Source organism: Ornithorhynchus anatinus, chromosome 14, assembly GCF_004115215.2.
Source record: "Ornithorhynchus anatinus isolate Pmale09 chromosome 14, mOrnAna1.pri.v4, whole genome shotgun sequence".
Lineage (NCBI taxonomy): Eukaryota > Metazoa > Chordata > Mammalia > Monotremata > Ornithorhynchidae > Ornithorhynchus > Ornithorhynchus anatinus.
Window position 1 is genome coordinate 10,905,838 of NC_041741.1, and position 26,677 is coordinate 10,932,514.

Sequence of the window (26,677 nt, forward strand, 5' to 3'; positions counted from 1 at the left end):
CCCATGACCTGTGACTCCAAAGCCCGTGCTCTTTCCACTGAGCCACGCTGCTTCTCTACCCTGTATCTCCCCCAGCGTTTAGAACAGTGCTCTGCACATAGTAAGCGCTTAACAAATACCAACATTATTATTATTACTACTAATGAATAAATGAGTGAATGAATGAATGCTCTGAGGGCGGGGCCCTTCACGTCATCAGGGGGCGGCTGGGCTGCCCCGCCCCCCGTCACGTGCGGCTCGATGGGCGGGGCCGGGCCCCAGCACGTGTCAGGGGGCGGTCCCCCCCCCCCCCCCGCGCGCGCCTCTCCTTCCGGGAGCGCGCGGACGGCCACGTCATCCTGCTCCTGGGCGCGCGCCCTCCCTCCCTCCTCTGCCCCCCTCTCCCCCCCGCCGCCTTTCCCGGGGCCCGCCGGGCGCTGGATGGTGGCGGCGAAGATGGCGGCGGCAGCCAGTATTAGAGAGAGGCAGACAGGTACCTTGGCGCCTCACGGCAGCGGCAGCAGGCCCGGGCGGGACCGGGGCGGCAGGGCCCCTCCTCAGGGGAGGGCGAGGGCCGGTCCCGCTGGTTCCGCCTCAGGGGCTTGTTTTTCCCAGAGACCCCCGCGGGGGTGGGGGGGGGGGCTGCTCTGGGGGCCTGCTTTTCCCAGAGACCCCCGCGGCGTTGGCTGCTTTTCCCAGAGACCCCCGCGGCGGGGGGGCTGCCTTCTCTTCCCAGAGACCCCTGGAGACCCTCAGGGCCTCACTTGGGAAGGGCCTGTCGTCTCACCTCCTCCAGGCAGCCTTCCCAGACTGAGCCTCCCTCCCTTCCTCTGCTCCCCATCCCCCTGACTCACTCTGTTTGCTCTACTCCCCCTTCCCTGCCCCCCACCACTTGAGGAGGAGGATGATATTTGTTAAGCGCTTACTATGTGCCAAGCACTGGGTATATATGTACATATAATTCCACTTATATATATTATTGATGTGTATATGTTGGTATTTTTTCAGCGCTTACTATGTGCAGAGCACTGTTCTAAGCGCTGGGGTAGACACAGGGGAATCAGGTTGTCCCACGTGGGGCTCACAGTCTTCATCCCCATTTTACAGATGTATATGTCTATATTTCTGTTTGTTTGCATTGATGCTATTGTTGCCTGTTTACTTGTTTTGTTGCCTGCCCCCCGACCCCACTTTTAGACTGTGAGCCCGTTGTGGCTCTCTTTGTTGCTATATTGTACTTTCCAAGTGCTTAGTACAGTGCGCAGCACACAGTAAGTGCTTAGTAAATACGAATAATAATAATATTGGTATTTGTTAAGTGCTTACTATGTGCAGAGTTCTGTTCTAAGCACTGGGGTAGATACAAGGTCATCAGGTCGTCCCACGTGAGGCTCCCAGTCTTCATCCCTATTTTGCAGGTGAGGTAACTGAGGCACAGAGAAGTGAAGTGACTTGCCCACAGTCACACAGCTGACAAGTGGCAGAGCCAGGATTCAAACCCATGACCTCTGACTCCCAGGCCTGGGCTCTTTCCACTGAGCCACGCTGCTTCTCATGAATGAACGTGCCCCATTAAGGGCAGCCAGCAGCCCCGAGCTTCCTGGAGCCACTGAAGCTTGGCCAGCTGTACCACCCCTGCACTCCAACCCCCTTCTAGACTCTAAGCCCGGTGTGGGCAGGGATTGTCTCTCCTTACTGCTGTATTGTACTTTCCAAGCGCTTAGTACAGTGCCCTGCCCACAGTAGGTGCTCAATAAATACAGTTGAATGAATGAATGACCCCTAGCGTGACTGGGCCCAGGATGTTCCCACCAGGTCACCCTTGCTAAAGGTTCATGGGGAACCCCGCACCTGAAGTCAGTCAATGGTATTTATTGAGCCCCCACTGTGTGCAGAGCACTGGACCAAATGCTTGAGAGAGTACAGTGTGATAATAATAGTGTTTTTTAAGTGCTTACTATAATAATAATGTTGGTATTTGTTAAGGGCTTACTATGTGCAGAACACTGTTCTAAGCACAGGGGTAGATACAGAGTAAGGTTGTCCCACTTGAAACTCACAGTCTTCCCCATTTAACGATGATAATAATAATAATGATGGTATTTAAGTGGTTGCTATGTACCAAGCACTTTTGTAAGCACTGGGAAAGATACAAGGCTATCAGGTTGTCCCATGTGGGGCTCGCAGTCTTCATCCCCATTTTTCAGATGAGGGAACTGAGGCACAGAGAAGTGAAGTGACGTGCCCACTGTCACACAGCTGACAGGTGGCAGATCTGGGATTCAAACCCATGACCTCTGACTCCCAAGCCCGTGCTCTTTCCACTGAGCCATGCTACTGTGTGCCAAGCATTGTTCTAAGTGCTAGAGTAGATGCAGGGTGATCAGATTGTCCCATGTGGGACTCACGTCTTAATCCCCATTTTACAGATGAGGGAACTGAGGCACAGAGAGGTTAAGTGACTTGCTCAAGGTCACACAGCAGACTAGCGACGGAGCAGGAATTAGAACCCACAACCTCTGACCCCCAAGCCCGTGCTCTTGCCACTAGGCCATGCTGCTTCTCTAGCCACACTCTTATTATTACATACCAAGGGCAGACACCTACCACCCCGTCACCTCCCATACTCCCCTTTTAAGACTGGTTACCTGGGCCAACTAAAGGTTTTCGTAATTCAAGCCAAAGAAGCTGACTTCTTGAACTGAAGAGCGAAATAATTTCCAGGGGAAATCAAACATACAGAATCTGCATAAATGAAAGTTGATTCAGTTAACCGAATGTTCATCTTTAAATGCAGACATTAGATTTTAATATGACAGCATTCCTTTATGCACCCCTGCCCCTATTCTATTTTCAGATGAAAAGTTGGGGAAAGCAAATTTACTTGCTGCTGTGATCATCATCATCATCATTACTTAGTGGGAAAATATTTCAAACCATTTAAGTGCTTACTGGGTGCAGAGCACTGTACTAAGCTCTGGGAGGGAATGCATAAGTTTCTCTTACTTTTAGCTAGTTCTGATTTTTTTGCATAAAAGTAATATATATGCACCATATTAAGGTGTTCTCTCCTGTTCAACTTTAAGATACTGCTTCTGAGCTTTATTCAGAACAGCACTGTTCTGTTCTAAAGTAGATACAGTGTAGAAAGCGTAGTGGAGCTCTGATGTTCCCTACAAATTAGAATTTCCTTTAAAACAAATTGTTATAGCAAGGTACCAGCTATGTGCATCTACTCAGAACAAGATGGGCTGCATTAGAACAATCTTTTATCAAGTCTGTACCTAGTATCTAGTTAAGATTCAGTCCACCCTACTTGTTCCTTATGTTTTAAATAAGTGAAAATCACTGCTTGGTGAAATTATTCAGTTGGTTCATGTCTGAAGAATTTTTCCTGGTATCTGTCAAATGGTTACCCTATGGTTTACTCGGTTGTTATTGATATTAAATCCAGTGCTTCCAAAGCTTAGATTACTGCGAGACAATTAACTCACGTCTACCACAGCAGGGTATGCTATTCAGGTTTGGCACAGTTCATGTCCACCATGGGGCTTACTTACAGTCTTAATCTCCATTTTGCAAATGAGGTAACTGATGCCTAGAGAAGTTAAGTGACCTGCCCGAGGTCACACAGCAGACATGGTGGAGCTGGGATTAGAACCCAGGTCCTTCTGAGGCTCAGGCCCATGCTCTATCTACCAAGGCCACGTTGCTTCTCATAAGCTCCTTATATGCGCAATCCGTTTCCCCATTAACAATGTCTTGGACACCAGCAGCACTGAAGCATTTTGTTTACATTTTTGGCCACCACAATAATTAAGAATTAGGAAGGAAAGTTGCAAAGTCTTGTAAATGGCTGTAATCATTCTTGTGCCCTATTTTTCAGTGGCTTTGAAGCGAATGCTGAATTTTAATGTGCCTCATGTTAAAAACAGCACTGGAGAACCAGTATGGAAGGTAAGAGACACTAACTTATTTTGTTAGAAATAAGTTTCTGGAAATTGGGAGTTTTGCATGCTATTTCTTAGTGCCTCTCCCTCCTCCTTTCACCTCCCTGCCAGGTATCTCTTTTTAGAAGAAATTCTGAAAGAGCCTGTCCAGGGATCTTATAATTATGGCATTTATTATGCACTTATGTACCAAGCACTGTACTATGCACTGAGTAGAAACAAGGTAATCAGGTTGGACACAGTTCCTGTCGCACGTGGGGCTCACAAGTTTAAATAGGAGAGAGTAGGAATTAATCCCCTTTTTACGGATGAGGAAACTGAAACCCAGAGAAGTTAAGTGACATGGCCAAGGTCATATAGCAGGCAAGTGGCAGAGCTGGGTTTAGAACCGAGGTTCTCTGACTAACTAGGCCCTTAGTCTTTCAACTAGGCCATGATGTTTTCCATGGTATGCCACTTGCAAATGAATCCAATCAAAAAAAGAGTTTATAAAAGTGTCATTATCATTATTTACCTAACAGCTGAAGTCAGTTTAGCTGTAATATCAGACAGCATACTTATGGCACCTTCGGTGGGATTAGGAGCACTTTAGCCTAGTGGCATGAACCTAGGAATTAGAGGACCTGGCTCCTAATCCTGGCACTGCCACTTGCCTGCTGTGTGACCTTGGGCAAGTCACTTAACCTCTCTTTACCTCTATCCTCATCTGTAAAATGGGAGTGAAATACCTGTTCTCCCTCCCTCTTAGACTTTGAGCCTTGATTGTGAATGGACAGTGTCAGATCTGCTTGTATTGTATCTACCCCAGTACTTAATTCAGTGCTTGACATATAGTAAGTGCTTTACAAATAAATAGTACAGTTATTACTATAGTTATGATGGATTTTTCTTTCAACCCCCCCCCCCCTTTTGAATCAGAGTTTACATCTAGAATTTTTGATATTCAGTACAAGTCTTATTAGCTGAAATAGCAAGTAAGCATAATGTAATAGCAAGTTGTAAGACTCAAAAAAGATGAAAAGGACAACTCCGTCTGCCCAAATTTCAGTATGTCAGTGGAAAAAATTTATGACTGCAGCTCAGGAGATGGGTTCTAATTCCCATGCTGCCACTTGTCTGCTGTATGACTTTAGGCAAATCAATTAACCTCTCTGGGCTTCAGTTTCCTCATCCTTAAAAAGGGGATTAAATCCTACTCCCTCTTATTTAGTCTTGTAAACCCCATGGGACATCTGTAAAATGGGAATTCAATACTCTCTCTCTTTCCTTTAGACTTTGAGCCCTATATGGAACTGGGACTTTATCTGATATGATTATCTGGAATCTGCCCTAATGTTTGGCACAGAATAAGTGCTTAATAAATGCCACTTATTGTTATTATTATTATTAAGTAGTTATCAGAAAATGGTCTTGCTAGCTTTTAGCTTCCTTAAAGATGGTTTTAGATGGGTTTGGAGCAAAAACTCAGGTCATAGCAACTGGTGTAAAAGGTATTGACTTTGTAGAAGCTCCATTTTGTTAACACTCACATTTGATTCAGTAAGAATTATTGGCTTATGTATGGGACTAATTTGACTTTATTAATCTTTGGATGGTAATATCAATTTAATAGTCAGTCTTTGGCCTTCTTTCTGTAGAGCCCTACAGGGTTTGGCTTTTTATCCTTCTGCTCTTTTTTAAAATGCAAGTAAAGATTCTGTGTCCCAACACTTTTTAGCCTGGCCGTTAAGGATTTCCTGCTTTTTCAATTTTTTCTCATTATTATTGTTTTTAATAATGTATATGCAGTAATACTGAAAATATGATTGTCTTAAATTGAGTGTGTTGATATTAGTTATTCAAGAGTAAAACTGTTTAAGTGTAATTATTCATTTATTTTGGGGTAGGTACTCATTTACGACAGATTTGGGCAAGATATCATTTCTCCTCTGCTGTCTGTGAAGGAGCTTAGAGACATGGGAATCACTTTGCACCTGTGAGTGTTAACAGATATTTATTCATTGCTTAGCTCTTGTATAATTATCAGAAGGGGAGGAAGATGATTTCTTGATCTTTCATTGAAGATGGGTGGTATGAAGAGGCCATTTAAATGGCCGTTCGTTGGAGAAGCTTCTGTACTCACCTCCGTCTCAGGGTTGAGGCTTAAAAAACAATTCTTAGCCTGGGACTCTGTGGGACCCCAAGAGCCTTTTTAATTTTTTTTCCTCCTGGGGCTCCAAGTCAGGATGACTCCGGTCTACAGGCTGATGCAACTCCCCAGGCTCTTCCATCCCAGTATGTGGATACAAAGCTTAAACCAGGTAGATTTATGGAGATTCTGATTCAGAGAAGTTATTTAAGCATTTCATTCTCTCCCTTTATTCTCCAGACATTTTGTTCCCTCCCTTCCAGTCCCACAGACGGGCTAATTTGTTTGAACTGAGTTCTTTTCATTATTTAGATGCCCTTTAAAATGAAATTTGAAAGACACCACAGTCAAAATGCTTTGTTGTCCAGTAGTTTGGAAGAGTGGGAAGTGCCAGTTTGTCAAATATTCCAGATGAAAATCAAGCCCACCTTTCCTCATCCCAGTCCCATGTCAAGAGGGGGCCTTGAACAGGCTAGATATATAGTTCTCGCCCTCTTTCATTTCTAAAAATGATATATTTGATGGTCGAGTCCTGGCTATGCGTGCTGGTGTGGCTAAAAGACTGTTGCATGGTCCACAATTTATTCCCTATTGTGTTAATTAATCATATTTATTAAACCCTTACTCTAGGTACCAGTCACTGTGCCAAGGGCAAGAGATAGATACAAGATCATCAGTTCAGACTCAGTCCCTGTCCAACATGGGACTCACAGACTTAAGAAGAAGGGAAAACAGCTTAAAAAGATGGTTTAGGGAAAGCCCATGACCTTGGGTTTGGATGTGTCCACCTGCTGCTCAGCTTCTTGGCAGTACATAGAGATATCGTGCTATCCAATGATATATCCATAATCAAAGGCCCTCTAGGTTTCAGCTCTGATAGAATGTGGAAGATTTCTGCCCTGGGTGAACATTTGGTAAGTGGAGTTAGGACAATGTAGACCCTGAAAGGATCAACCAAACCATGTCCGTCTGGAGACTTTTTCAAGAGTCTGTTAAAATTTACAGTTTGCGTGAAGTATGTTATCTTATACCTTTCTTGATGGAAAGTAAATTTAGATGAGCTTAAGCATTTACAGTTCATTCAGTTTGTATTTATTGAACGCGTACTATGTGCAGAGTACTGTACCAAGCAGTTGGGAGAGTACAACAATAAACAGACGCATTCCTGCCCACAGCGAGCTACAGTAGGTGTGTGGGAGTAAAATTGGCTAGCACTGATTTTTTACCTAATCCAGAAGCCCAGATTCTTAAATGTGTTTCCAAAAATATATTGTACATATATGTATGGTACAGAATGAGGGTGTTTAACATTGAACGTGAAGGATAAAATGCTCAACAGTAATGAATGAAGTAAAAACAGGTCTATCTGAGAGTGTTTGAAAAATGGGAGAAAAATGAATTTTTAAGGGTAATTGGTATCTAATCTCTTTTTTGTCAGGCTTTTGCATTCCGACCGAGATCCTATTCCAGATGTTCCAGCAGTGTACTTTGTTATGCCAACAGAAGAAAATATAGACAGAATGTGCCAGGTAATATAATTTACTGTCTTGCTTTAGTAAGGCTGAGAATAGTTAGATAAACCAAACATTTTGTTAATGGAAAGCTTGGTGATGGCCAAGAGATTTGGCCAGAAACCTAAGGAAGATATTAGCCCAAACCAGGGTTGTTGGGGAGGGTGTTCGTTCTACTTTTCACAAAGTAGAAGTAAACAAAAACCAAGATTAAATAAGACTTCCTCCACTCAGGGTGAGTTTCAAAGGCTAGCTTAGGTGGGAACTAGTGAGCTATAATTTTATTCAAGTTAATTGACGTAAAAATCAATCAATGGTGCTTATTGAGAGTATTGTGTGCAGAGTTCTGTACTAAACACTTGGGAGAGGACAATGCAAAAGAGTTGGTAGACACATTTCCTGGGCCCAAGGAGCTTGCAGTCTAGAAAAAGGCACAGGAATATAGCCACACAGTCTATACGCTATATAACCAGGACATTTTTGGCAGTGATTTCTCAGCCTGATAGGTCACTATCCTTTTTCCATCTTTTATGTAGTGTTTCAGGAACTCCTGCTGCCTTCTAAGGACACTTCAGTATTGTCGATGTATTTTTTGGCGTCACAGTATTCATTTCATTTACAGGACCTTCGAAACCAACTTTATGAATCTTACTATTTAAATTTTATTTCTGCTATCTCAAGAAGTAAACTGGAAGATATTGCAAATGCTGCTTTAGGAGCAAGTGCAGTAACACAAGTGGCGAAGGTAAGCATATTTTGCTTACCTGGTTTTGCAGGTGAAAGTTAGAATTCATTTTCTTTTGTTCCATCCGGTTCTTATACCAGAATGGGCAGATTACAGCCAGAGACTGCATTTGGTCTGCCAGCTGATTTGACCTGGTCCAACTCTGTGCCCAGTAGAAATAAAAAATACATACCATCATTGTACATGAGAATACCCTGACCAAATTATTAGTCTGTATAAGTTTTGTTTATTTTTGTGATAATTTCAATATCAATAAGTCCCCAAACAATTTTATTATGAAGAACTGTGATTAACAAAACATTTTGTTTGCAATGCTTCACAATTTTCTGAATCTTGTTAAGTAGTTTCCCAGTCCAAATAATTGCCCAGTCCCGGTCTCTACATATTTGCAACGAATGGGTTGATGGCATTTCCAGTATTGGGCTACTCTCCCTTCCCAAAAGGTTGCACTGTTGTTCATGATATTGTTTAAGAATAGTCAAAATCCCACCAATAATTTCTCCTTGTTTTTACTTTACATATAATAAACTAGGGCAGTGAAACCCCAGTTGTAATTAATTCCAATTTGTGGCACTAGTAATTTTGCATTATTTCATTTTATAATTTCTTGTATTTTTTGAATACTTTTCTTCTGTTTTAATTTGTCTAGGTCATTTTTTCATCTAAAAAGTGTTGGAGAAAATATATAACAAAATGAATTGTAGTATTTCACACTCATTATTTTTTCATTTTATATCTGGTTCTTACATATAGTTTCCATAAGTTCTCCACGTTTTGTGCAGACCAGTTACATCATCCTTTACTTCAGTATCGTAATGTCTAGAACATTTTTTTGTTTCTGTGAAGTGTATTGCTTGTGCTCCTGTGAGCACAAATATCAAACCAGATTTTGAGTAACACTGGAATTTTGTTATTAATTCATAATATATTTATTCCTGCTTTCTAGGTTTTTGATCAGTATCTCAATTTTATTACTTTGGAAGATGATATGTTTGTACTATGTAATCAAAATAAGGAGCTCATCTCATATCGTGGTAGGTAATCTGTTTCAAAAATTATAGCATTTGCTTTTGTTTAAACAGAACTTCATATAAGAAAAAATGTTCAGCAGACTAGACACACTGCCTTCTATTCTCATTCTGAAGTTAATTGCTTTTAAATCATCATCATTTTAATTATAACTGGTAATTAGGTATGAGTATTCCAAATGCAATACAATGGATGTTTCAAAATCCAGCCTCTAACTTTGCGGAGCAGAAAAAGTTTTAACATTTTAAAAGCAGCATGAAAGTTTTCCCAGCTTTATTTCTCTTAGCTCTAGTTCTGTGTCATAGGTTGAAGAAAATAGCTGTGGTGCTACAGTAGATCTTTCAGAGCTTCAAATAACATTTTTATTTTAAAGTAACGCTTGAGATTTTTCTGCACGTAATAATGCTCTTCATATAATGCATCCAATTCTTTTTCTTAGCATTGTTGCCTTTCATTCATTTTCCCAGGAAAGAATTATTGTCCCCCTTTCTATTGATCAGAGGTAGCTTGGTGCTTCCTCTTGACTGGCATTTGTGATCTTGCTTTCCTCTTGACACTCTTGAATCAAAAATGACCTTTTACACAGTCTAATCCAAAATATATTTTTCATCTGTATGAAATTTTGTAATCCTTAACTCATTTCCTCAGAGATACAAATAAAATGAGGGTGACTGCTAAATTCATCTGATAGAATAGAGATTCCAAGAACATTTTTCTTCTGTCACAAAGAAGAATTGTTACAGAAGTTCAGCCTTAGAAAAATGATAGAATTTCATATCTAAGTCCAAATTTGGGGACAATTTGTTGGAAGGTTAGACTAATCTAAAATTCTCTGTTTGCATACAAATTGCCGGTAACAATAAAAACATAAATAGTTAAATTCATTCTGTTGCAAATTATGGATTGATTGACAGCTTTCCCAAAATGAGTAGGGAATGGCCTAAAACAGCTCTGAGAATGTTATCTGATTTTTCTCCTATGATGACTTACACTTTGAGTTTGACTGAGTTATTGAAAATGGAACTATTTCATTTTTGTCCTAATCATTTTATTTTCCACATCTTGAATTGTGGAACATTTTATTTTTACTGCACTTTGCCTCCTGATTTTAAGCAGTGCTCCAATTTCTCATGGACACCGGTTCACAATTTTATTTTTTATTCCAAAACTTAAGTAAGGAAGCAGAATTTGGAACCATTTTGTGATATTTCAATCCAGTGCTCTCCAGTGAATATTGCAATCCAGCCACTAGAAAGATGGAAGATAACTCTGTCTTTCTGTGCCCACTTTCTGAGAAAAGGTCTGAAGCTTGCCAAAATCATTATACTCTGTCAGCACAGTCCTATATCAGTGGTGCTGATCTAGGACATGGAGTGCTTCTAGGCCTGAGGGGCCGCATGGCGCTTGGTGGATCCAGTTCCATTCAGGAAGTTCCTGAATTTTGGCAAACTCATGGATTAGCTGCCATGTAGACTCGAGATGGTGGTGATAATCCCAGCTTCACCCTATGTGACCACCCTAACACTGAGAAACACATTCCGCAGGGCCAGGTTTCCCTGAAGCATCCTTCTGCCCAGGCAGATCTCCTGAGACTGCTTGACCCTGTGGCCTGCAGTGTATCCACTGTACCTCAGGACTGGCGGGGATTCTGAGACTCCATGCCTTTTGTATAGTAGGTGGGAGTTCAATAGAAACACACTTCCACACAGTCCTAGTGCTAAGAGATCTAATTTCGTTGGGCCTGCATAGGCAGCAGAACCACTGCCAGCTATGTCATTGTCCCAAGGTGGAGCCACGTGCCATTCTGGAGAACCACTCAGAGGTCACTATTCCATATCCTTGCAATGGGAAGTAATTATCTTCCCCTCTATACCCACACCTTGAAATCTCCAAGGGTTTATGGGTTGGAGAAAAGGGCACCAAAATTCTGTTTGACCCTGAACTGCTGGGGATTTGTCAGTAATTTCTAACAAATTAGTTGTCACTTTTTAATCTTCACCTCTGCTTTTGCCTTCCTCCCCTATTTCATTTTAGCCATTAATAGATCAGATATCACAGACACTGAAATGGAGACCATTATGGACACAATTGTTGACAGTCTCTTCTGCTTTTTTGTTACTCTTGGTAAGTTTTCCATTATTTTTTAAATGTTCCTTTCTTCTATGAAAATTACATATTTAACTTTTTTGTCAGATTTTTAACCTGTGGTATATAATTAGCATTTTCAAACCAGTCTCCGTTTTGCTACAAACCTACAAAGGAAGGCGTATTGCTATCTCCACTTTGCAAATTAGAAAAGTGAAGTACAAAACATGTAATAAATTAGAGGCACTGTTAAAATTAGAATTCTTTCTTCAGTTTTCAGTTGATTTGCCCATTGAGCATAGCTTTTAAATGCACTTTCCTATATAGGGTCCTAAAAAGATATGCTTTGAAAGTTATATTAGGTTTTGCCTATTATACCAAGATACTGAATCAGTAATTACAATTTTGGGTGATTATCAAGGCAGTTATACAGTGATGTTGGCAACAGTGTTTTAATGCCTAGGAAGATCCCCCTTTTTAAGGGTGATGTTTGAAAAGGCAGTTGCCCAAAGTGCCAGCCTCTTGAAATGCAAAGTGTGTCATTGTCTGCCCAGTTTTACCAAAACGCTGTCCAATCACCTCTTTGTGTTTCAAAGCAATTAATTTTATCAACCAGTCGTATCTATTGAGCTCTGACTGTGCGGAGCACTGCCCTAAGCCATTGAGACAGACAGAGAAGCCGCGTGGCTCAGTGGAAAGAGCCCGGGCTTGGAAGTCAGAGGTCATGAGTTCTAATTCCGGTCCTGCCACTCATCAGCTGTGTGACATTGGGCAATAGCTTAACTTCTCTGTGCCTCAGTTGCCTCATCTGTAAAATGGGGATTAAGACTCTGAGCCCCACGTGGGACAACCTGATCACCTTGTATCTCCCCAGCGCTTAGAACAGTGCTCTGCACAGAGTAAGTGCTTAAAAATTCCATCATCATTATTATTATCACAATATAACAGAGTCAGTAGACATGTTCCCCGCACACGAGGAGCTTTCAGTCTAGAGTAAAGTCTTGTTTCTTGATTTACCTGATTATCTAGCACTTAGTACAGTGCTTGGCACATAGTAAGCACTGAACAAATGTTGCTGCTGTTATCCTTACTACTCTTAATTTGCCTAAATAATTTGCAAGTTGTGCTGCTGTTTCTCCTCCTCCTGCTCCACAGGGCAGGAACCCTGGGTGACATTGGTGTCGGTGGGGGAGGACCCCTAGGGATTTGCACACTACGTATCTGTTGGTTCATCTTTCCCTATGTGTCGGTCACCAGTCACCCAGCCTGTTTTTATTGGTAGATTGTGAGTCCGTGTCCAATCCTCATCTCGTATCTTTTCCCAGAGCACAGTGCGGGACTTAACATTCCATCGACACTCAGTAAATACTAGTACACCACCACCAACGCCCTCCAGTGTAAATTTAAAATAACCATTAGCTTGTTTAATAGGTGCCGTCCCTATAATTAGATGTTCAAGAGGAACAGCAGCAGAGATGGTGGCAGTGGTAAGTTTCTTCATCTATTGAGTCATCATTTCGGAAGTAATCTTGTTTTCCCCCGTTGAATCAGTCGGCAGTTAACACCGATGTGAAATTTTAGTGTTACAGTTCTCAACGGTTTTAGGTGATTCTAGTAATCAATGAGAATCATGGCCTAAATCAGGGGTTCAGCTAAGTGGCCCAGCCAACTATTTGATGTAGCTAATTTTCCCAACTTACTTTCCTCATTCTTGTAGTGATAAATTCAATTTTGACAACACAATCATGATAGAATGTCTTATGGTGATTTGTTTTAATATATTGCTGTCCAGTGCTTTTTGCCTATGAAAATAATTCCAAAGTTTTCAACATTTGGAGCCAAGCCTGTCTGCAGTCAATGCAGGGAGAGCAGGGGATTGCCTGTGGACCATCAGGTTATCTAAACCTTTCTTAAACCTACAGATACTTTAACCCACATAACTTCCTGTGGTATCAAATTTTAAATTTTTACCATCCTTTGTGGAAAATAAGACACTGTGAAATAGCTAGCCAGATAGTGAGTATAATCTGTGTGTTCTTGAACAAAAATACTCAGTGGGATCTCCATTATTAACCATTAAGCCATTTATGAGTGTATTACATTAGCTAACTGTATAGTTGGAATCATTTCTCGTTAAAGCTAGTGGAATTGAATAATTAAACAAGTTGGGCATGCCTCAGAATATGTTCTTCAGATGTTTTCGAAATGATTTAAGATTATTTAGAAAGTTTTAAGAAAGAGACAGAAGTTAAAATTGGAAAATTATATGGAATTTCTTCTTACCCCAAATGTTTAGGTAGGCGAAATCCACCTAAAAAGCCTGCCATTTACCCAAGACAGTCTCCACCGAACTCCCAAATCCTAGTCTTCCCTCAGTGGTTCATGTCCTTTGTGCTTCCAAATTTTGTGTGATGTTTTAGGGCTTATTTGGTGTTTGATTTTTCAGAAACTGGATAAGAAACTTCGAGAGAATCTAAGGGATGCCCGAAACAGTCTTTTCACAGGTGACACACTTGGGGCTGGCCAGTTCAGGTAGTGTGTTGGTTACTGTTATGCTTGTGGACACTTGAAAATAAAGCAGTTTTTTTCTTTTTCAAGATTGTAAGCAAGGCTGTGGTCCTCTTCTACAGGGCATTCCTCAGTAGAGAGAGGTGCCATTGATCTTTTGGAGACATGTCTTTCATACTCACTGATTAAGTGCTCACAACTTTAAACAAGTATGGATAAGTTTGAACAAACCAAGCGGGTTTGTTAACTTGGGCCTAGCACATATTTGTGTTGATTGTGATGAGATGAATATTTCATTACACAGATGACAAGCAGTGACAGATGGAATGGTGCCTCTCTATCTTGAGCATCCCTGTCCTTGAAATATGTATCTCATTCATTTTTAGAGGTGAAAACAGAGACTTTAGTGGAAATCTGTTCTATTTAAGAAATGAACACTGATTTAGTACAAATATAATTCTAGAAAAATTATAGGATGTCTAAATGTATCTCTGAAAGAAAACAGGACACGTCAATGTTTATAAAGAGCACATTTTCTTTATTACCACCACATTCGCTGCCTTATAGAAAAACTACTTATTTTACAACCAAAAAAAGAAATTATAAACGCACTGACAACAATTTTCAACTTTAAATTTATGTCGAATTGAAAGGTTGAAAGGAAACTTTAGCTTTCACTTGGCAGAAATTGCAATTGCATATATCTTTAGGAAGAAACCCTATTTCTAGAAGCATGACTTTGAAGGTTAGAAAGTCACTTCCTTTTAACCAGTGGCATTGTAACTCCATGATGGAAAAGATAACTGAAAAAACTTGTAGTTCTTATCCCTAAGTCTTACCGTATTAGGCGGTTACACTTATGCCATCGCATACTAAAAGCAGCTAGCAAAGGAAAAAAATAGTTTGTGTTTGCAAAGTAACTGATCTGTTCAGAAAATGCCAGCCCCAGAAAACTTTTTACAATTTATTAAAAAATTCTGTGTGTATTTTTGATGTGGAAGGCTGATACATTGTACTTGTTGACTCCTTAATTATAAGATTATGGCAATGATTTTTTTCTGAAGGCAAGCCCTGTGACGGTTTACTTCCTCCTCCAACCATACCTGTTCTTTTTAAGTGTCAGTATAGGAGTAGCCCTTATGCTCTTTAAAGTCTCCCTTGTAAACTAACTGGTTTGTGTTTCCATGACTGAACGTAAATCTCAATTGATACATTTTAACCTTAAGTGAAAATTTCAGATCCTTATTCAGAATAGGTTCATTCAGTGCAAGGTTAGAAATACTGCCCTTTTTAGGACTATTTCCTTAAGTATTGTATAGTCAGTGCTGAGATACAACACAAGTTTTCATTGTGTCCTTTGGGTGTAATGCAGTGAAAGTTTGGGGGAACATTTTTCCCACAAAATGAGTCTGTTCTCGGTATAACAAGATGTATAAGTTGGGCACAAATGGAGATGAGGTGTAGGAGGAAAGGCTTGTACGCACGTACGGGTGTCAGTCAAGATGTGACTCTGTTGTGCTTTTCGGCCTCTACCTCAGCCTTTCTCTACTATACCAAACAATACTTAGTATATTTTCAGCTTTCCAAAGTTAAATACAATAAAATAATCAGTGTTAGTTATTAAGCATTTAACTGTGTGGGGAGCACAGTACCAAATGCTTGGGAGAGTATAATGCAATAGAGTTGTTAGACACAATCCCTGCCCACAAAAATCTAGACTCTCTCAGAAAGTGTAGGCGTATAAAGCATCCTGCTGGTGGTGGGCATAATAGTACAGGAATTTGAATCAAAATGTTAGACATGGTGGTGTATTCAAATGGTCTGCCTTATAACCAATTGCCATTGAATCAATGGTTACTCTAAGAACAGCATAACAGAAATATTGCTGAAAATCATTTTGAAATGAGGAAATACCTTTAGAAATAGTAATTCTGCCTTAGTGTATAATATTTTTTTAAAAAATTGATATCCATGTAAGCAAGACTTCACTGTAGCCCTCAATTTCTCAATTTAATGTAATATTTTATAACTTAATGTATTGGGGGGCACACTGCCACATCTTAAAATTTTAAATGCAGTCTATTTCAACATGCCACTCTAAAAGAGTGCACATGATACCATATTCCTTTGATGATGGGTAAGTAATTATGGTATTTGTGAAAAGCTTACTATGTGCAAAGCACTGTTACCCTAGGTTGAACCTTATCTAATCATACTTGTTTATATTTGGTTATATTTCCATTTTGAAATATCTCTCCGTAAATAGGTTCCCCTACTCCTACTTTTTGTCAAGAATGATAGTTATAACCATAATACTTATTTGCTTTCTTTTTAAAAAGTGCATAGAAACATGGAACCAGTTTGCTTCTCAATCAAACATATTTAAGGGAACTGGGTTAACCGGTGCAGTAGTTGATTCAACAAATTCTTCCAGATAATTTTCTGCCCCCGTAATAGCATATGATTAATTATGTGTCCAAATTTTCACAAAAAATCAATGAGTGGTATTTATGGAGCACTTATTGTGTGCAGAGTTGGTCACATTCCTGCCCACAGAGAGCAAACTACAGGGGGAGAGAGACATTAAAATAAATTACAAATAGGGGAAAATAAGGTATCAGGATATATATATATATAAGTACTGTCGAGCTGGAGTGTGTATCAAAGTGCTTAAGGAATGCACAGTCCAGTACATAGATGCTGCAAAAGACTGGGAAAAAGGTGTTGAACAGTGGGAATTTCTATGTGTAATTAGTAAACCCACTAGAAAATCAGAAAAGTTTTGAATGAAAATATTAAGCAAACTAAAACATATAAACAAGCCAAAGCTGGCTCATAAAGACAGAGGTGTCAAGCATCTGATGTATTTTTTTTGACTAATGAATAAACCAAATTTGTTAAGCCTTACCATCTATTAAGAGTTACACTGTAACATTTTTATTTTCAGCTTCCAAAGGCCTCTATTAGTCCTCATTGACCGAAACATCGATTTGGCAACTCCTTTGCACCATACTTGGACATATCAGGCCTTGGTTCATGATGTACTGGTAAGAAACCAAATATAACATTTAATAACTGAAATGCAGTAGTTCTCATTTGTTTCTGAATGAGTATCACAACTAGAATTAGGGTGAATTCCTAAGAATACAGCGAGTAGTTAAAACCACAGAAATGGATGTACTCTCTAAAGGAGTAAGAGGGAAAGGAGAAAAATTCCACTGTTTTAGTATAGAGGGAAGAGAGAACCAAGTCTTGGGGAAAGAAGAGAAACAAAAGTATGAGGAGAATTAAAGAGGAAGATGTTCCTGAAGCCAGGGCTAGAAAATATGAGGAGAAGGCAAGCCTTGTCAAAAGTAATGAAGTCAAGGAACGTAAGAACAAAGAGTAAGTTCAGTGGCATCTTGTTCAAAGAGTTATGCCAGTAAGTGGAAAAGAAAAATGGAATGGTAGTTGGGAGGAGCTGTGGATAATTTTCATCATGTCAAAGGTCAGTTCTTTTTATAAAAAGAAAACATCCAGGTTCCAGAATTAAGCAGTTAGTCTTAAAGCTGATTATGAACCCAAGCATTGATTCCTTGCTATTTTACTATGTGGGTTGCTTTTGCAACAGGGAAGCATTTGAATGTGTAAAGATTATTTCTAATTTGTCTCTAGAGTTGATTCCATTGGTAGGTAGCAACAACGAAGAGATAAGCAGTGCAGTTCCTGTTGATTTAAACATTGACAGTGTATTATTGATGTCCCCTCCCAGATATGTGCCACATTAGTATATTATTAATGATACTTATGTTTCCCTGAGGGTAAAATTACTTAAATGAAAAATCTGATTTATAATCCTGACAGTTCTGATTTTTTATCTTTGAGTTGTTTTTTTACAATTTTACAATCACATCCTTCACCTCCACAAGATGGGGTAGGTGCTCTGTAGAGGAGGTGTCACTTGGAAAAACTTCTGTCAACAGATTTTGTTTTTAAAACGAGCTGTAACTAACTCTGCCTTGTTTATAATTTTTTAAATTCATAAATAAGGTTTATATAAAAACAAAAAATAAGTTAGAAAAGGTTATCTCCTGAGAGTTTTGAAGAATGTCCTTTATGTTTAGTTCTTCCAGCCTATAAATTAATATACTGTGAATGTGTCAAATTATTGCTCTATCAACTTCCAGTAGCAAAATATGCAAGGAGAGCCAACATGGGGTTGTTTCAGTAAGGAGATGGGGTGATATGAAAAATTCCCCCTAGTCTCATCGTTGCTCCTCCCCAGGTGTTCCTAACTGGCTCTTTCTTACTGATTCTCTACTCCCCCTCCTGTGGCCCCTATTAGTAGAGGATTTTTTTGGCTTTTAAAAAAATTATTGATAATAATATAATTTTATGGCAATTTATTTCATTAATTTCTTCACTAAATCCTCTTGGTCTACCTTCTCAACATTGGTTTGGTTGAGAAGCAGCATGGCATAGTGGATAGAGCACAGGCCTGAGAGTCAGGAGGTCAAGGGTTCTAATCATGGCTCTGCCGCTTGTGTGTTCTGTGCTCTTGGGCGAGACACTTCACTTCTCTCTGCCTCAGTTACCTCATCTGTCAAATGGGAATTGAGACTGCGAGCCCCATGTGGGACAGGAACTGTGTCCAGCACCATTAACTTGTATCCACCCCAGTGCTTAGTACAATGCCTGGCACATAGTAAGCACTTAAATGCCACAGTTATTATTCTTATTATTACTACTAAAATCTTCCCTTTCCTTGCCATCCAAACCACCTCTCTGCTGATCCAACCATGTATCCATAGGGAGAAGGGAATAGGAGAAATGAGGGCTTAGTTAGGAAGGCCTCTTGGAGGAGATGTGACAACACAAATAAATTGCTTTCAAACATTTACTGTAAAATGAATAACTAAAAATGAATCCATTACAATTGTAAGCAAACCTCCACCCCCACCTCATTTACCCATCACTAGGAAGTATGTGGTTTTCTCATCAAGAGGAATGGAGGTGGTTGGAGTTTGATTGTAAAACCAGGTGCCTTATTTAACTGGAAAGCCTGACCCATTCTTTCAAAGAGTGCCATATTTTTATGAAGAATTGGCTAAATTATAAATTTTAGAAGCCTTCAATTACAGAAGGAAAAAGCTGCCTGTGTGATGATTATATAAATCAGTTTTCACTGGGCTTTGAATTTCAGAAGCTAGGGAAACAAATAGACTGCAGTATTAAAATGCCAGCCAAGCTGCAAATCGGTGTACCATATCTATATAGTTAAAAAAATATGATTGTTACAATAATAGCTGTAAAAGGAATCTTATTTTTGATTAAGGGCTCATCCAGGCTTTGGGGAGGGTTTATATATCTATATACGTGTATATTTGTGTGTTCTTTAAAGAGAGACACTGAGATCATATTTTTCTGGTGCTTTGCCTCTTTGGTTTGTAAGAAAAAAGTTTTGTGCGAATGAACCACCTTGTAAAACACAAGTGGGCAAACTGCAGACCAAGCAAATTTAATCCAGCTGCCTCTGCCCACAGTGGCCTCTGTCTGCCCATTTGTTAATATCAGCAACCTGGTGCCTACCATAACCCCAAGAACAGCGGCAGGTGGGAGTTACTGAATATCAGTGGCTGAATTGAAGCTAGACTGAAGCAACCACGGGTAGAAGTAATTGGGCTTCCATGATTTTAACTCAGTTTCATCTGCACGCTTTATTGTCAGGCCACACAAAAAGGTAAGTCTCCCACCTTAGGAAAATAGGCCTACTACTGAAGCCCATATTTTGTGGGGAACCTAGCATCCCTCTCCACTGTACTTGAGTTTTATAGGCTCAAATGTCCCTCTTTGTGTGCTTTTTCTCAACCCCCAGGGCTACACCTATACCGTAAGCTCGTTGTGGGCAGAGAATATGTCTCTTTATTATTGTACTCTCCCAAGCACTTAGTACAGTGCTCTGCACGCAGTAAGTGCTCAAAAAAAAAGAGTGGATCCCTTCTCATGCACTGCTCTGCTAAGCCCCCTTTTGATTCATACTGTGACGTATCTAATAGTCTTCTCCTCATACCACCTTCCACTCTCTTTGTTTCCCACATACATGAAATCTCTCCAACATTAGTATATAAAATAAGCATCCTTAAGGCTTAGGAATATCCAGGAGTATCATGGTTGAATGGGGATACTTGAATTATGAGTAGATTTCTAAATTTAAGGACAGAAACTGTGTCTCTTCTATTTCATATTCCCTAAATACCTAGTCCTTAAGCTCTAGGTATAGACTCAGTAAATGCTACTGATCATGAGTGTTTTACTAGTAGATTTTAAGTGTGTGAGAGGTCATTGAACAAATATTGAAGAGCAGCTATTACCCATTTTATACACAGAAAATAAGCAGGAAATTGGTTAAAATTGCAGCAGAATTTAGACTATTTTATTTGACATCACAGGCTCTCTCTTGTTATTTTTGACTAAATTTGTGAAAACTACTGCAGTTTCTTCAGTTTTTCCTCACTCTTAGCCTTTCTGCATTTAGTTTGTAACAGATTAATTGTTAATATTTAACTCTATGGTGCCAGTGGCATGATACGTTACTACCTTCAATTTACTCCATACTGGAAAGAAATATGTCACCCGATGTGAAACTATTTAGAGACTACATCCTATTAAAATAATTTCCACTGCTTTTCTTTGTGAAGTTTCCAGTTCTCTAAGATTACTGGATGCGGAACAAAGTTTTCTCAGATTTCATGCTTTTGAGTATGAAGATTACCTTCAACATGTGTTCTTCCTAAGTCACTTGGTGTGACTTCTCCTTTAGGAGTTTAACAAAAGTAGCTTTGTATTTTGTGATTTTTTAATGAGTCTTTCGTGCTGCTTTTTGTTGGTAAAGAATTATGGCTTTGTTTTGACTTGAGCTCATATTGACAGGTTTTTTTTCTTTGGTTTGGGTTTTTTTTTTAAACCACTAGAATCAGAATTGTAGCTATTTAGAATTCTTGGGCTTAAAATGCTGATCCAGAATTAGAATGAAACATAATACCAGGATCTTATATTCTAAAAAGATAATGTTCTATAATAGGAAGAATCAGGTGGAGGTGGGTGCATAGATAGGCCTAAAATTGTCTCTCTAGTTCTGTTGGTCGGTCTTTCTGCACAGATGATTTTTTTCTGGTGGGAAAGGATAAAGATAGGAGAGGCAGTGAAGAAAAGGATGAGAGGAAAGGCAGCGAAAGGAGATGGAGAGTAGCAACAACACAGTTGAAAACAGAGCAAAGACTGGGCAAAACAGTGAGTAGAAAAAAATGAGAAGGCAATGAAGAATGAGCATAAAGACAAAACAAATATAGCCCTTAGCCCCTCTACATGCATGTGACTTAACTGGGTCATAGACCCAGGGAGCAGCCTTTTCAGGGTTACGTTAAGGGTAAATCAATGCCAATTAAGTGGGTCCCAACCACTGACACATTCCCTCTCATTACTGCTGTTCTCTTCTTGTGGACCAAGTTCCTTCTGATTCCCAGGCCCGGGCTCTGTAATAATAATAAAATTTGTTAAGCGCTGACTCTGTGCCAGGCACTGTACTAAGCACCTATCCGCTAGACGATGCTCCAGCCTTATTTTGTTTGAGAATTCTCTCTAGATTTGATTTGGCATCTTAAATTGTATAGATTGGAGCTGGGCGGGAAATCCAGGGAATGGAAGGCTGTTTTGTTTTTTGTTTTACTATCTTGTTTTTTGTTATACAAGATAATCATGTTGGGTACAGACCCTCTCCCACATGGAGCTCACAGTCAGAACTGAAGGGAGGAAGACTAATCCCCATTATACATAAGAGGAAATTGAGGCACAGAGAAATTAAGTGACTTATCCAAGGTCACATAGCTGTCAGCGCACAGAGAGCAGGGATTAGGACCCAGGTCCTCTGGCTCCCAGGCCTGTAATCTTTCCATGAGGCCATACTGTTTTTACCTAACTGTATCAGATTCCATGTATTTAAATCAAGGTTAATATTTTCCAGGATTTTCACCTAAACAGAGTCAGTTTGGAAGAATCTTCAGGTACAGAAAATTCTCCAGCTGGTGCAAGGCCAAAGAGAAAGAATAAGAAGTCATATGATTTAACAGCAACTGATAAATTTTGGCAGAAGCATAAAGGCAGGTAAGTAGAACCAAATCAAAATGTTTTGAAAAAGTAAAGATTAGTTTCTAATTAAGAACATAAGATGATAGCTACTATGAATGTCAGCTTAAAAAGGCAAATAGTGTTATAGCAGTTCCTCCATGTGCAGTTACAGTGAAAATAATGTTGGGGAATAGTATTTATTAGATCCATTCCCTGTTTCTAGTTCCTAGTTGTCTGAAATATTCAGTGGTGTAGATGTATGTCAGTAGGTGACTTGAGTATTTCAGAAGTGGGCTCATTTTAGTACTAGAATGACTCACAAACATAGATGAATAATAGAGCTGAAAAATAGCTTCCTAAATGCAGAGGTTGGCAACAGAAAGTCATCTGGACAAATGATTTCCTTTTACAAAAGCATCTGGGAAAATTAAGATGAATTGGAAAATAAACTTGTTTTAACATTTTTGTCTTTAGGACTTCAAATGTGTCCATGGAATTGTTTATTCTATTTTTTTTTAGTATTTTTTGTGAAAATCCTAAGTGATTTCAGATATCACAGCAACTGCTGTTTGTGAACCATTAGGATAATCATTTTGCAAACATACTTGTTGACCACTTTGGTTTTTTTTTTTTAACTGATGCTGGAATTACTTGTTTCTTCATAGTACTCAAGTCTTTAAATGCTGTTGTTTAAATTCATAGAAATATGAAGTAAAAGTTATATTCAAAAATCCGATATTAAACTGAAGTATCAGTATTTTATATGGAATTGCCAAAGTTTGCATTCACCTATCTATCTCTGCACATTCATAGAAGAGGGAGCATTCAGGAAATATATGTAAAATCAGGATAACAGAAACATCTGGGTCTAAGAATTATCTTTTGTACATTGCACATACAGCATGTACATTTATTGTATACTTAGCATGAAATAAGTTATTCCTAATTTCTGTCCAGTGAGAAAAATATATACCTCAAATAGACCTTGAACAACATGTATGTGTATTTGCTGCTAATAGTTGCTCTTGTATAATATTGCTTTAGTCCTTTCCCAGAAGTAGCAGAGTCTGTTCAGCAAGAGCTGGAGTCTTACAGAGCTCAGGAGGATGAGGTCAAACGGCTTAAAAGCATTATGGTAAAGTGTTGGTCTTTATATGGGGATATCAGGGGGATGGCCTGGGTTGACTGGGAAGTAGAAGTGTGTACATATAGTGCTAGTTTGAATAAAGGTTTTACTTTAAAAATTATCCTAAAGTTGCCCCCTCCTTTCATATGGAGAAATAACAAGCCAGGATTCAAGTGGAGGTTATGGTCAGGTTATTGTCAGTTTTTATATTCATTATCAGTTTGTGGCCAGAAGGACATGGACCTTTTCCACAGGAAATAGGATTAAACTAGCTGAGACGTGGAAAATGTTTTAGGGATTTTCCTGATTCCCCTTTCTCCCGTGTATCCTCCATTCTCTTCTTTTTCTTCCTTATCTATTCCATTTCTCCCCAGGCATTTTTCTGTCTTCCATTTTGTCCACCCTCCTAATGATAATAATAATAATGCAATTTAAGTACTTATTAGGTGCCAAGCCCTGTATTAAGTATGCTGGGAAAGATACAAGATAACAGGTATTTAATCCCCATTTTACAGATGAGGGAACTGAGTCACAGAGAGGTTAGGTGACTTGTCCAAAGTCACATAGCAGGTGAGTAGTGGAACCAGGGTTAGAACCTACATCTCTTGACTCTTAAACCCATACTCTTTTCACTAAGTGACAGTCTTCCTCCCTCTCCTCGCTTTCCTTCATTTTTTGCTTTTTTCTTTCCAGTCCCTTATTCTCAATGCCCTCTTGTCCACACAGCGCTCACATAAAGATGGTTCATCTCACAGTTTTGGGGATATAAAGTTACAGATTGCTATTGAAATCCTATCCAATATTAGGACCATCACAAACCAGCATTTTTAAACTTGCAACATATACTTTATTGGGTATAATATGTAGGAGAAATATGTTATTTATGCATGTGATTGAGATTGTTTCCTATGTGGTCTACCTAATTACTTTTTTTCCAGGGCTTAGAAGGAGAAGATGAAGGTGCCATAAGTATGCTGTCTGACAATACGGCCAAACTGACCTCAGCTGTTAGGTAAATAGATAACGATAATGACACTTTTAAAAATCATCTTTCTTGATTGGATTCATTTTCAAGTGGCATACCACGGAAAGCAGCAGAGCCTAGCTGAAAGAGCAAGAGCCTGGTAGTCAGAGAACCTGGGTTTTAATCCCACCTCTGTAATTTGCCTGCTGTATGACTTTGGCCAAGTCACTTAACTTCTTTGGGCTTCCGTTTCCTCATCTTTAAAAAGAGGATTAAATCCTACTCAGACTATGAGCCTCATGTGGGACAGTGACTGTGTCCAACCTGATTACCTTGTATCTACCCAGTGCATAGTACACTGCTTGGCATATAATAAGTGTGCAATAAATACCATATGTATAATTATTATTCAAGTAAAAAAGTGGCAAAACAGGGAATGAATATACTGTTTTTGTTACTATTCCAAAGCTTTGGCATGCTTTGGAAGGTGCTAGAATTTTGTGTATGTGATCCCTGGACAAGCTCCTTCAGAATTTCTCTAAGAAGCACCTGGCAGGGAGGTGAAAGGAGGTTAGAGGGAAAGGTCACTAAGAAAGAGCATGCAGAACACCCAATTTCCAGGAACTTATTTTGTTTGAAATTTCATAGCTTTAGGGACAGCTATTCAGATCCTAGTAAGCAGATCATATATTTTTCCAGTAAAGTACATACTGAGAGTTTTTTCATTAAGAGATTTAAAGCGACTATTATGAAGTAAGGTAAAACTCTTTGGGCAGGTAGTTCATCATTATAGGTTATTTTAGGGGGACAATTCAGTTGTCTGGGTGACCTTGGGCAAATCACTTCAGTTCTCTGTGCCTCAGTTACCTTCTCTGCAAAATGGGGATGGAGACTATGAGCCCCACGTGGGACAGGGACTGTTTGCTTGTATCCACCCAGCACTTGGTTAAGTGCCTGGCACACTGTAAGCACTTAACAAATGCCATTATTATTAATTTACACCTTTCCTAGGAAATACAGTGAATAATATTTGTCTTGTTTTTCTCAGCTCTCTTCCAGAACTTCTTGAAAAGAAAAGACTCATCGATCTCCATACCAACGTTGCTACAGCGGTTTTGGAGCATATAAAGGTATAGGTATAATTTAGTGCAAAATATTTCTGGTTCTATATCACTCTATTGATATTATGATGGAAACTTTTATCTTCAGATGTTCTCAGCCCTTTAGAAGTATGAATTACATGAGGTTAATTTTGTGTTCCTCTTGTGGAGTAGTGTTATGGCTGAAATAATTGTTGAACATTTGGCTCTCATGGCTGCACAACAGTCTGCACAAGAGTTAGAGAGAAAGACTTGTCAGCACTAATCCTATTCTCACACTGATGTTGCACCGACTTTGTGGGTTCGATAATCTTTCTTGCCTGGATATAACACAAGGTATAGATCTGGATTTTTTTAAAACTGTGGATTTGATGACTGTGTTTCTGTCTGTGATTTGCTGTTTATAATCACTAGTTTCCCAAAGCTTCACAATCACTACAAACAATATTTGATAGAGAGTTGCCTTGGTAGCAAAGTAAAGAATTGGCTTATGCCTGGCATTCGCCTATACATAAAGTGCTGCAGAGAAAAATGTACCTAGTGGTGTTTTATGGGTCCATTTTAGCTAGTGTTTTAAGATCTTTATACTGGAAGCTGATAGTAATATTTGAACTGCTGTTTTAGTGAATTAGAAGAGTACTTTTGGATAGTATAGTGCTTTTTCATGTAAAAAAATTAACTCACACTGAAAATAGAATCTCCAGAGCACTGAATCTCCAGAGCTCATTTATTCCATTTACCTTACCTAATTTACCAGTAAAGATGTATGAGTACAAGTTGAGTTACCCTGGTGCCAACTGGAACGTTATTTCTGTCATCTTCATGATGATTGTCAGCCTTTCTCAGCACTGATTCTTCAGGGTGGTCATATCGAAAACAAACCCTTTGCAGTTCTGCTTGTGTTTGCTCATCAGGAACAGTCATTGCCATACAGTAGTTCTTGAATGACTTTCTCACTGATTTTTGATGATTTACATTAACAGCCTGATAAGCTGGAAGGATTCTGAGAAGCCTGAAAATATAAAATCAGTTGAATAGAATTTTCCCTGCTTCATTCAGTTATGTATGTGGTAATGGATCATCTACTCTATTGCAAGAGCTTTTAGTAAACATCTCTCAACAAACCAATTTATTTGGATTTAAATAGTGATTGTGGAGGGGTTTTTTATACTTTTACTATATCTAAAAGCTATGGTATCATTCCTGTAGTACTTCATCAAAGCCTAAATTTACATTGCAGTTCTAAAAGCGGAGTAGTGTCAGCCAATCAGCGATATTAATTGAGCTCTTATTATGTGCAGAGCATTGTACTAAGCACTTGGGAGAGAACAACGGAATCAGTGGACACGTTTCATGCCCAAAAGGAGCTTACAGTTTAGAGAAGCAGCATTTCCCCAAAAAGGGAAACCAAGTGCAGTGTAACTTCCCTGCATTCAACTGAATAGCCAG

General features: G+C 39.3%; 1 protein-coding gene across 1 annotated transcript in view; it reads left to right on the forward strand.

The window, feature by feature from the left end:
• Nucleotides 1–423: 423 nt before the first annotated feature.
• Nucleotides 424–26,677, forward strand: part of SCFD1 (sec1 family domain containing 1) — a 50,426-nt gene continuing 24,172 nt past the window's right edge. The window contains exons 1-14 of the mRNA XM_001512433.6: nucleotides 424–472; nucleotides 3,866–3,936; nucleotides 5,816–5,904; nucleotides 7,496–7,586; nucleotides 8,191–8,313; nucleotides 9,260–9,347; nucleotides 11,377–11,466; nucleotides 12,859–12,914; nucleotides 13,874–13,959; nucleotides 16,883–16,982; nucleotides 21,935–22,074; nucleotides 23,083–23,173; nucleotides 24,103–24,176; nucleotides 25,177–25,258. Of these exons, the coding sequence (XP_001512483.2) occupies nucleotides 436–472; nucleotides 3,866–3,936; nucleotides 5,816–5,904; nucleotides 7,496–7,586; nucleotides 8,191–8,313; nucleotides 9,260–9,347; nucleotides 11,377–11,466; nucleotides 12,859–12,914; nucleotides 13,874–13,959; nucleotides 16,883–16,982; nucleotides 21,935–22,074; nucleotides 23,083–23,173; nucleotides 24,103–24,176; nucleotides 25,177–25,258 (1,218 nt within the window). The 5' untranslated portion in view covers nucleotides 424–435. The remainder of the gene's footprint in view (nucleotides 473–3,865; nucleotides 3,937–5,815; nucleotides 5,905–7,495; nucleotides 7,587–8,190; nucleotides 8,314–9,259; nucleotides 9,348–11,376; nucleotides 11,467–12,858; nucleotides 12,915–13,873; nucleotides 13,960–16,882; nucleotides 16,983–21,934; nucleotides 22,075–23,082; nucleotides 23,174–24,102; nucleotides 24,177–25,176; nucleotides 25,259–26,677) is intronic.